Here is an 11,334-nt window from a genome sequence, read left to right as displayed (position 1 = left end):
TCAGATCCTGGGTTGCCAGTTGTGGTGTAGGCCTGCAGCTGCAGCTCCAATTCAACCCCTAGACCAGGAACTTCCCCGCAAAAGAAAGAAATTTATGTTAAATGTTTAGTATGTGCAGTGCTGTGCTTTACTCTCTGGTAGGATACAATTTCCAGGGCTCCCTTCCAGAAGGATTGGTGCTAAAGTAATTTGGATTTGTGATTATTCATTTGAACCCACAAGTGGCAATCTCACACTGTAGCCAATGCCAGCCTTAGGGGGAGGTGAGGTCCACGTAGGATCAGCTCAAAGAGTGCCCACCTCGTCGACGGGAAGAGACCAGGCCCATCACCACTGATGCCTTTTCTTTGTTGGACTTGGGTGTTGACCTCACCGTGGAAGACTTCTGACTGTCTTTAGGCAACACTTAGGAGACATGAGCATCATCCTCACTTTTTAAAGTTTTCCAGGTTAGGAATCAAGCTAGATATGATTTTTTTTAACTTTTTATTTTGAGATAACTGTTGCGTCACAGGGGGTTCTAAGAAATGATACAGAGTTTGTCCTTGTGGCAACATCATGCAAAACTCTAGTATGATGTCACATCCGGAGGATGACAGTGATACTGTCAGGGTACAGAACATTCCATCACTGGTTCCTTCTCACTGCCCTTTTATAGCCCCCTCTCCCTACCCCCGTCCCTGGCAATCACTATTCAGTCCCGTCTCTAATCATGCCATTTCAAAAATGTTACATAGGGAGTTCCTGCCATAGCTCAGTGGTTAACGAATCCGACTAGGAACCATGAGGTTGCGGGTTCGATCCCCTGGCCTTGCTCAGTGTGTTAAGGATCCGGCGTTGCCGTGAGCTGTGGTGTAGGTTGCAGACGAGGCTCGGATCCCAAGTTGCTGTGGCTCTGGGGTAGGCTGGGTGGCTACAGCTCCGATTCGACCGCTAGCCTGGGAACCTCCATGTGCCATAAGAGCGGCCCAAGAAATGGCAAAAAAAAAAAAAAAAAAAAAAAGACAAAAATGTTACATAAATGAGGTCGCACAGTTTGTAACTTTGGGGGATGGGCCTTTTTTTTTTTTTTTTAACTCAGCATAATACCCTGGAAATTTGTCTGGTTGATGCACATTTTTTGTAAAAGTCACATAAAATCAATCTCTGATTCTACGACACTAAACCTAAACCCTCATGCTGAGAATGGAGGCATCTACTGTTTGGGCAGGTTTTCGGCCTGTGGAATTGCAAACTGATTGTAGAACTATAAAAAAAAGAGACTATTGGAGTTCCCATTGTGGTGCAGCGGAAACGAATGTGACTAGTATCCATGAGGATGTAGGTTCTATCCCTGGCCTCTCTCAGTGGGTTAAAGATTCAGCACTGCCATGAAATGCAGTGTATGTTACAGACGAGGCTCGGCTCCTGCATTTCTGTGGCTGTGGTGTAGGCCAGCAGCTGCAGCTCCGATTTGATCTCTGGTCTGGGATCTTCCATGTGCCAAGAGTGAGGCCCTAAAAAACAAAAATAAAACAATAAAAATTAAAATGAGACTATCTTCTTTCAGAGAGCAAGTGTACAGGCAAGTTCCACTGAGAATTGGTTTAATGGGATATTCCAGATTCTGCATTTTCATTCTGATAAAACTGGACATAAGAGGCATAGTAATTGTATAGTCTGTCATTTCTAGATACTTCCTTTCAGTTTGTTTTCTTTCTATTTTTTTGGGGGGGGGGGCTCGATGGTGGTATGAGGAAGTTCCAGGGCCAGGAATCGAACATGCACTACAGTGGCAACCAGAGCTGCTGCGGTGACAATGCCAGATCCACCACAAGAGAACTCCTCAGTTGGCTTTTTAAAAAATTTGTTTTAAATGTAAAAATTTAAAGACCATTAGTTGTTAGTCCCATGATGGTCTTTTTCTTTCTTTGAACAATGTAGATAGACTCATAAGTTTATTTTTAAACATTTTGTTGCTTATTGTTAGCTTTTACACAGTACATGCTTTAAAAATTAAGGTGGGACAATTACAGTTGTCTCATTCAATTCTTATAACCCTGTGAGACTGATTTTTTTCCATACTCTACAGACGAGGCTTAGTAAGCTTTAGGAACCTGCCTCAGGTTACCTAGTCAATAAACCACAGAAGGAGGAAGGGAACCAGGCATGTCTGTGATGATCAAGGCCCCACGTCAGCAGGAATCCCAAAGCTACACAGTGCAACAGAGAAAGGGTCTTGTTACTGGTTCTCAGTAAACTGTTTTGACTACACCAGTAAGAGCGGCTCACTGCAGAAAGAAACAGATAAGCCAAAAGAACAAGCAATTGTTAATGTTTTGTACACCAACCACCAGAGCCACACTTTCTATAAAAGAGCTTTTTAAAAATCGCCTGGTTTTAGCAAGTAAAGTTACCTCTAATTAAGAATTACAATTCATGTTAATAGCAAAAATATTCATTAATAAAGAGTTAACAGTGCACTTCTCCCCTAAATAATAGGTCATGATACCATTCTGAGGGCTTCAAAAGGCAAATTTTCTCACACACTGAATTTTAGATTCCATACTTTTCTATTAGCTCTTTTGCTTTAGAAATATAGGCACTCATGGCATCTTCCTTTGATAATCCTAGAAAGACACAAAGATATAGACTCACTGAATGAGGCACTAGGAGAATGAGAAAGTCTGTTTAACTTAGTTTTAAAAATTAACCACCTTTTTGAAGGTTCCAAGCTTCCCACTTAGCTTTGCCTTTTAGATCTATCATTGCTGGACACTCTGCCAAAAGAAGGACAAGGTTCAGGGTCACTTTTTACTCTATGCTTCTAGAAACACTGTTCAACCAAGGGTCTTGTTATCTTTAAAATGACAATACAATACCAATATCTATGTCTCCAATTATAGATTGTTTGTAGAGCCCATAGAGTTCTTTCAGTTCCTGGTCATCTGGCCTGGTCTTCAGCTTCCTCACATCTTCTGTTGCCTTATCAAAGTCAGCCTAAAGCACAAAGACAAAAGGACACACAGTGCATTTGCTAACTTTCCGCAGGCTCACCTGCTTCAGGGAAACTTAAAGAGACAGAGGGAGGTTTCAAACAGAAATGAACTATTAGCACACTGGTTCCACCAGAAGCATCCTAACTTACTTTAATTTGTGGACATTTCCTCTGGTCCTAATCTTAGGGTTAGGGTTAGGGTACCTAACCTAGACAGTGTACCTACGTATAAGATATGGAGAACTAAATAAAATTCTTAAGACTGAAAATGTTTCATTTATTTAGGTTTAAACACTGAAGAAGCCATGAATAAATGGAAAGATATTCCATGTTCATGGATGGGAAAAATTCAAATTGTTAAAATGTTTATTCTACTCAAAGCAATCTACAAATTCAATGCACTCTCTATCAAGATTCCAATGGCATTTTTCATAGAGATGGAAAAAGCAATCCTAAAATGTGTATGGAACCATAAAAGCCAAAGCAATCTTGAGAAAGAATATCACAATTCCTGATTTCAGACAATATTACAAAGCTATAGTAAGCATAACAGTATGGTATTGGCATAAAAACAGACACAAAGATCAATGGGACAGAATCAAGAGCCCAGAAATAAACCCATGCATATATGGTCAATTAGTTTATGACAACGTACAGTGGGAAAGGACAGTCTCTTAAATAAATGGTGCTGGGAAAACTGAATAGCACATGCAAGGAAAATGAAGCTGGACCCATCTTAGGCCATATAGACAAATCGACCCAAATGAATTAAGAATTTGAACATAAGACTTAAAACTGTAAAGCAACTAAAAAAAAAGGTGTAGTGATCCTTGACACTAATCTTAGCAATGATTTTTTTCAGATTCGACACCAAAAGCAAAAGGAGCTAATGCAAAAATAAATGAAAGGGACTGCAATAAACAAAAAAGCTTCCACACAGCAAAGGAAAGCACCACCAAAATGAAAAGGCAACTACTGAATGAAAAAACATTTGCAAATCATATTATCAGATAAGGGGCCAATGTTCAAAATATACAAAGAACTCATACGATTCAACAGCAAAATAATAATAATGATGATGATGATGTGATTAAAGAAATGGCCAGAAGATTGAATAGACATCTTTCCCCAGAAGACATACAGATGGCTAGAAAAGATGCTCCATGTCGTTAATCATTAGGGAAAGGCAAAGCAAAACAATGAGACTATCACCTCATACCTGTCTGAATGGCTATCATCTAAAAGACAAGAAATCAGCGTGGGTGAGGCTGTGGAGAAAAGGCAACCCCGTGCACTGTTGGTGGGAATGCAAACTGGTGTAGCCACTGCGGAAAACAGCATGAAGGTTCCTCAAAAATTTAAGAAAGAACTACCGTACGATCCAGCAATCTCATATCCGGGTATTTAACCAAAGAAAAGAAAATTATTATCTCAAAGACATATCTGCACCCCTGTGTTCACTGCAGCTTTACTTACAATGGTCAAGACATGGAAGCAACCTATGTGTACACTGATGATGAAAGGATAGGAAGATATGATATAGCTATATAGATACCTCTAGCTGCAGATATGTAGATACCTCTCTGTATATAGATAGATAGATATAATATTAATAATAGAATATTAAACAATCATATAAAAAGAAGGAGCTCCTGGAGTTCCCTGGTGGCCTAGCAAGATAAGGGTCTGGCATTGTGACTGCTGGGGCATGGGTTCAATCCCTAGCCTGGGAACTTCCTTGTGTCATGGGTATGGCAAAAAAAAAAAAAAAAAAAGAGAGAGAGAGAGAGAAATATAGCACCTGACATTTGCAATAACATGGATGGACTTGGGGAACAAGAGAGAGAGAGAGAGAAAGACAAATACTGTAAGGTATCACTTATTTGTGGAATCTAAAACAAAACAGAACAAAACAAAACAGGGAGTTCCCTTCATAGCTCCGAGGTTAACGATCCCGACTAGGGTCCATGAGGATGAGGGTTCGATCCCTGGCCTTGCTCAGTAGGCTAAGGATCCAGTGTTGCCGTGAACTGTGGTGTAGGTCACAGACAGGGCTCGGATCCCAAGTTGCGGTGGCTGTGGTGTAGCTGGCAGCTACAGCTCTGATTCGACCCCTAGTCTGGGAACTTCCATGCTGTGGGTACCGTCTCACAAAGCAGAGCAAAGCAAAAAAAAAAAAAAAAAATTAAAAAATTAAAAAACTAATAAAACCCAAACTAATAGAAATAAAGAAAAGACTGTCAGCTGCCAGAGGTGGCAGGGGGCAGGAAGAATGGCTGAAGATGGTCAAAAGGTACAAGAAAAAGATGCAAAAAAATTATATCTGAGAAATTGCAAAGCAAAATTCTTCTTATAAAAGCATATAAATACAGGTTTCTATCAATTTTTTAAATGGCATTGCACTCAGTGCACGTTTCTTCATCAACCACAGGGGCATTTCCTCCTCTTCATCCAAAATCTACACTTCGCCATATGCAGTAGCTTTGCTAGCTTTGCTACCCTTAATCTCTGTCCAGGGCATTCCTCTCCAGTGCCTCTTTGCCCACATTCCTCAACAGCAGTAATATTTTTGCCTATTTAGGGGATTTAGCTAGTTTCTAAGGGCAGTTTTTTCTTTTTTCTTTTTTTTTTTTTTGCTTCTTAGGACCATACCTGTCCTATATGGAAGTTCCCAGGTAGGGGTGTAATTGGAGCTACAGCTGCCAGCCTACACCACAGCGCATGGCAACGCTGGATCCTTTAACCCACTGAGCCAGGCTAGGGATCAATGCACATCCTCATGGATACTAGGATTCGTTTCTGCTGCACCACAAAGGAAATCCATTCCTCCTCCTTTTTATTTTTTCTTTTTTTGGTCTTTTCTAGGACCGCACACTTGGCATATAGAGGTTCCCAGGCTAGGGGTCTCAACGGAGCTGTAGCCGCCAGCCTATGCCACAGCCACAGCAACCTGGGATCCAAGCCACGTCTTGACCTACACCACAGCTCACGGCAATGCCAGATCCTTAACCCACTGAGCGAGGCTGGGGATGAACCATCAACCCCATGGTTTCTAGTCGGATTCGTTAACCACTGAGCCACAACAGGAACTCCCCTCCTTTTTAAACTCTTAGTTTATATACAAAGGCTTTGCTAACTACTTTCCTTAATGGAACTTTCCATTCTTTTTTTTTTTTTTAATAAATTGTATTTTACCTTGTGTTCTGTGTGTGAAATTGGCAGTAAGTGGAAATTGGCAGCTTGGGTACCAAACAAGAGAGGGTCTAAGAAGCATTCTATCCCCTACCCCCTACTTTCTTTCTCCAGAGCCAGAGCTCCTTTTCCATTCAAAGATTCAAAGACCTGGTAGAGAAAGTGGATAGCCCACTTTAACATCAGAACCCCAGTGATCTCAGCAGAGTTACTGGATAAAATTTCCATCCAGTCCCAAAGAAGGGACAGTGGTACAACTAAAATAGTTGTTTTGTGATTAAAAAAAAAAAATCACTTGGAGGAGTTTCCTTGTGACCCAGTGTGTTAAGGACCTGGCATTGTCACAGCAGTGGCTCAGTTCGATCCCTGGCCCAGGAATTTCCACATACCTCAAGCATGGCCAATAAAATAAAACAAAACATTTAACAAAAGAACTCAGGCTCTGGAGCTCCACTGTCTTGGTTTGACTCAGCTTTACCACTTGAAAGTGTGTGACTTCAGAGAGGTTACTTACTCTCTGTGTCTGTTTCTTCATTAAAACATGGGACAGAATGAGACAGTAACAGTATCTATCCACATGTAAAACTTATCTATGAGGATATAAGTGAGAAACACACATAAAATATTTTAAATAGGGCCTGACACATAATGAGGGATCAATAAACTTTAGCTGCTATCATTTCTATTATCAGGCTCTGTGCAAAAAAACAAAAACAAAAACACCACCACCAACCTAGTTCTAGAAAAAACTGGGGGAAAAAAGTACTTTCAATGAAGCTAGACATGAAAAGTACTTTTATGATTTAACAAAAGTTGCAGCATTGCTGGTATACATTCAGCTTTTAGAGAAAATAAAGACTAGAAAGAAACTAAAGTGTGTCAGAGTTCCTGCTGTGGCAAAATGGGACTGGCAGCGTCTCTGTAGCACCAGGACATGGGTTCAGTCCTTGGTCTGGCATAGTTGGGTAAAGGATCTGACATTGCCATAGCTGCTCCATCTGATCCCTAGCCTGGAAACTCCAGATGCCGCGGGGTGAGCAAAAAAGAAAAAAAAAAAAGTGTCAATACTGATTGCTTCTGATTCTTGGTAAGTTTTCTGTTTGTTTGTTTGTTTTTCTTTTTTAATACTGTCTGTTTCTCCAAATTTTCTGTAATTTGCACATATTGTGTCTAAAATAAGGACACAATTAAAACACTATGTTAGCACCCTGAGCTTCCCAAGGGCAGGGCAGGGCTAGGCTGTTCAGCAGGTGAAGGGATCCTCCCCCTCAGGTAGGCAGGCATCTCAGAGGTTCTGTTTGCTGTAAAGTCTTCCGCTACTTTCCAAAGTCAGCAACTCAGTTCTCTTCAGCAAGAAAAGCCTCGATTAGAATCCTAAGGCATCTCAAAAACCGTGCTAAGTCCCTGCATTCCAGGAAGCAGTTTCTGAAAGTAGGAGAGTATGGAAACACCTGGCAATCTCATGAAATGCTGGATCCTTTCCATGTAAGGGTGCAGCCCCTGATGATTTCACAGGCAATTTCAGGGGTCCCCTCCCACTCCCCTACCTAGGGAAGAGAAGAGAAGCCCATTCCAGAGCAGGACCCAGGACCAGTCTTTCTCTCCTGCATGCCCTTCCCTGGCACCCGACTTGATGTATTCCTGCTCTGCCTAGGAGCTCCACGGCCTTTCTCTGCCTGACCTCGATGAGCTCTCCTGGGAAAAAATGCTGGCCTTGCATCAGGATCCCAGATTAGAACTCCAGCTTTGAGATACACTGCTGTGGGGCTCTGCCCAAGCAACAAAGCTCCTCTGAGATTCAGCTTTGGCCAATAAAGATAACATCGGCCTCAGCGGGGAAGTGTGAGATTAAATAAAATTGAGTGCAAATATTCTTCAAACATTGTAAATCAACCATACATCGATAAAACTTTAGAATTAAAAATTGGAGTTCCCATTGTGGGTGGCTCAGTGGAAACAAATCTTACTAGCACCCATGAGGATGCAGATTCGATCCCTGGCCTTGCTCAGTGGGTTAAGGATCCAGCATTGCTGTGAGTTGTGGTGTACTTTGCAGACATGTCTTGGACCTAGTATGGATGTGGCTGTGATGTAGGCCAGCAACTGTCGCTCTGATTCGACCCCTGGCCTGGGAACCTCCATATGCCTTGGGTATGGCCCTAAAAAGCAAAAAAAAAGTATGATTTCACTTCTATGTGTATCTAAAAAAGATGCAAAGGAACTTATTTGCATAAAAGAGGCAGACTCACAGACTTTGAAAACAAACTTATGGTTACCAAAGGGGACAGGTTGGGGGGTGGGGGGATGGACTGGGGGTTTGGGACTGGCATATGAGAACTGAGGTATATGGAATGAGTGGCCAATGGGGACCTGCTCTAGAGCACAGAGAACTCTACCCATATTCTGTGATCATCTATGCGGGAAAAGAATCTGAAAGAGAATGGATGTGTGTCCATGTATGACTGAATCACTTTGTTGTACCGCAGAAATTATCACAACATTGTAAATCAAATATACTTCAATAAAACTTTATGAAAAAAGCATGTAAAAAAAATTGGGGGCACGCCCACAGCATATGGAAGTTCCCAGCCCAGGGATCAAATTCGAGCTGCAGCTGTGACCTATGCCACAGCTGTGACATTGCCAGACCGTTAACCTGCTGAGCCACAGTAGAAACTCCAAGAATGTAAATAAACTTGATTTCATTCTGTTGATCTGCCCCTCAGAGCTCATCACATACATCATACTATTCAACCTGTTTTGAACAGCTCTGATGGCCAGGCCTTGGCTGAGCAGACAGGGGGAAGACAGGGTGGCCGGCTCTCCCAAAGCTCGGATCTAGTGAGAGATGAGCAGGTCACCATGGTCATGTGATACTGGCTCTGTGGAGGAGCAGTGGGTGCTCTGGGATCACAGAGGAGGGAGTAGCAGCAGCCGTGGAAAAAGCCTTCTCAGAGGAGATGGTGCTGAGCTGAGGTGGGGTCAGCACATGGGAGATGGGCAGGGGCAGGAAAGGGGGTTCCAGGCAGCACTGACACCATTATTAGAGTTCAGCACAAAGGCTGGTGGAAATATATTTCTTTATTCCATAAAAGAGGACAGGCATCAACTTTCATCTTGGTAGCAAGAGCCTTGCCTCACAGAGCCCTGGCAGGTGGTAGAGGCCACCCAAGCCCTTGTTGAATGAATGAATGAATGAGTCAGTGGGTATCAGGAGGGTCTGAAAGTTATCATAGGTGAGAAATAGTTTTTTTTTTTTTTTTTTTTTTTTTGGTGTTTTTGCCTTTTCTAGGGCTGCTCCCACAGCATATGGAGGTTCCCAGGCTAGGGGTCTATCAGAGCTGTAGCCACCGGCCTAGGCCAGAGCCACAGCAACTGGGATCGAGCCGGTCTGCACCTATACCACAGCTCACGGCAATGGCAGATCCTTAACCCACTGAGCAAGGGCAGGGATCAAACCCAACCTCATGGTTCTAGTCGGATTCGTTGACCCCGAGCCTCAACGGGAACTCCGACAAACAGTTTTAAAGGTAGAATTATTTACATTTCACTCCAAGCATTCTGGGCCAAAGGGAAGTCTGATAATGTTCCTGGGCTCTGCAGAGCTGGGCTTGCTGCTTTGGGTGAGAAATTTCAGACTCTGCTGAGTGACTCTCCTGGAGCTGAGTCCCACACAGCCCAGCTGAACGGGTGCGGACTTGATTCCTGCGCGAGTGTGCATGAGGTTCTTCAAAACACACTGCCTTAGGGCCTCTCCTCAAACCCTCTCCTGTTTATATTTTTACCACAAGGCCCGACCCCACTGCCTGGTGCAGAAGTGACCTTGGTGTCACTACGGACACTCACATTGGACGCATCCTGCCATACACCCAATGCAGACATTTACAAAAAGTATTTGAGTATTTAGTGATGACAAAACACTCATAATACAAGATCAAAAGAGCCAAACTATATAAACTATAACTACATAAACTATACAAACACGAAATATACACCCACATTCGCACATACACATTTCTCGAACATTCAAGAGAGGGTTACTAGAGTGGTTATCACCTGAGTGAAGGAATTCTTTTCCCCAAATTTCCACCCTGAACATGTATTTCCTCACAGATCAGAAGAACAGTACTTGTGAGTTTATTTTTATCTTTTTAGGGCGCGACCTGCGGCATATGGAAATTCCAAGACTAGGGGTCCAATCGGAGCTACAGCTGCCAGCCTACACGATAAGCCTCAGCGACTCGAGATCCCAGCGGTATCTCCTAGGACCTACACCATAGCTCATAGCAATGCCAGATCCTTAACCCAGTGAGCAAGGCCAGCGATCGAACTTGCGTCCTCATGGATGCTAGTCAGATTCGTTTCCTCTGAGCCACGACGGGAATCCCCGAAAAACAGTGTTTTTAAATTGTGGCTTCACAGATCCTTGCCTGGGAGAGATACTGGACGAACCAAGGAGCAAGTGGAGCGGGTGAGATCGAAACAGCCCTGACCTCCCTCTCCAGGATGGGAGGGTCGGGCGGAGCAGAGCTGGTGTGCTCCCTCCGAGCAGCCTGGCGCAATCCCTCCCCAGGGCGGTGCCTGCTGTGCGTCTAACCACTCCCCAGGGTTCAGAGTTGCCATGGGAAGTGTGGCTCGTCGTCAACAGCTGGTACCCTCGCCAACTACCCGCAATGGGTGCGCTAGCGAAGGGGTGGGCTTGTCTCGGAGTCACCGCCGACGGGATCGAGGATCCCCGGCTGCGGCTGCCCGGGTGCTGAGACCGAGACGTGCCGCATTGCCCGGGGAGGGAGTGACACTGACCCCACGCCCCTCTCGAGAGTTTCTCTCCGGGGAAGTTGCTCCCACCCTGCAGCCTGCACAACCCCAGCTCACCTGCAGGGACATGACGGCTGCACCGGACCCTCCCGGCACTCCAGACGCAGGATTCCCCAGACCCGATGCCCCGCCTCTTCTTAAAGGGAAGCCCGCCTCCGCCCGCCAGCTCCCATTGGCCGCGCTCCCATGCCCCCCCAGCTTCCATTGGTCTCTGGTACGGGAGGGCGGGGCTAGGCGGTGAGTGGCACCCGCCCTGCCCTTCGGGCCCGAGGTCTTCCTCCAGAAACTCGCAGCGCAGGGAGTGCGGGTGGTGTCAGCAGCCAGCTAGGTTGCAACTGGCAAGGCGA

General features: G+C 44.3%; 1 protein-coding gene across 1 annotated transcript; it reads right to left on the bottom strand.

Moving 5' to 3' along the window:
* Positions 473 to 11,111, bottom strand: ACBD7 (acyl-CoA binding domain containing 7). The gene is made up of 4 exons (XM_003357745.4): positions 11,045 to 11,111; positions 2,862 to 2,979; positions 2,697 to 2,759; positions 473 to 2,609 (listed from the first exon to the last, which is right to left on the bottom strand). Exons 1-4 carry the CDS (start codon positions 11,054 to 11,056, stop codon positions 2,536 to 2,538), a joined length of 267 nt encoding a protein of 88 aa, XP_003357793.2. The 5' UTR covers positions 11,057 to 11,111; the 3' UTR covers positions 473 to 2,535.

This window comes from Sus scrofa, chromosome 10, assembly GCF_000003025.6.
Source record: "Sus scrofa isolate TJ Tabasco breed Duroc chromosome 10, Sscrofa11.1, whole genome shotgun sequence".
NCBI lineage: Eukaryota > Metazoa > Chordata > Mammalia > Artiodactyla > Suidae > Sus > Sus scrofa.
Note: the sequence above shows the minus strand (reverse complement) of the source record. Positions and strands in the feature narration are given on the sequence as shown.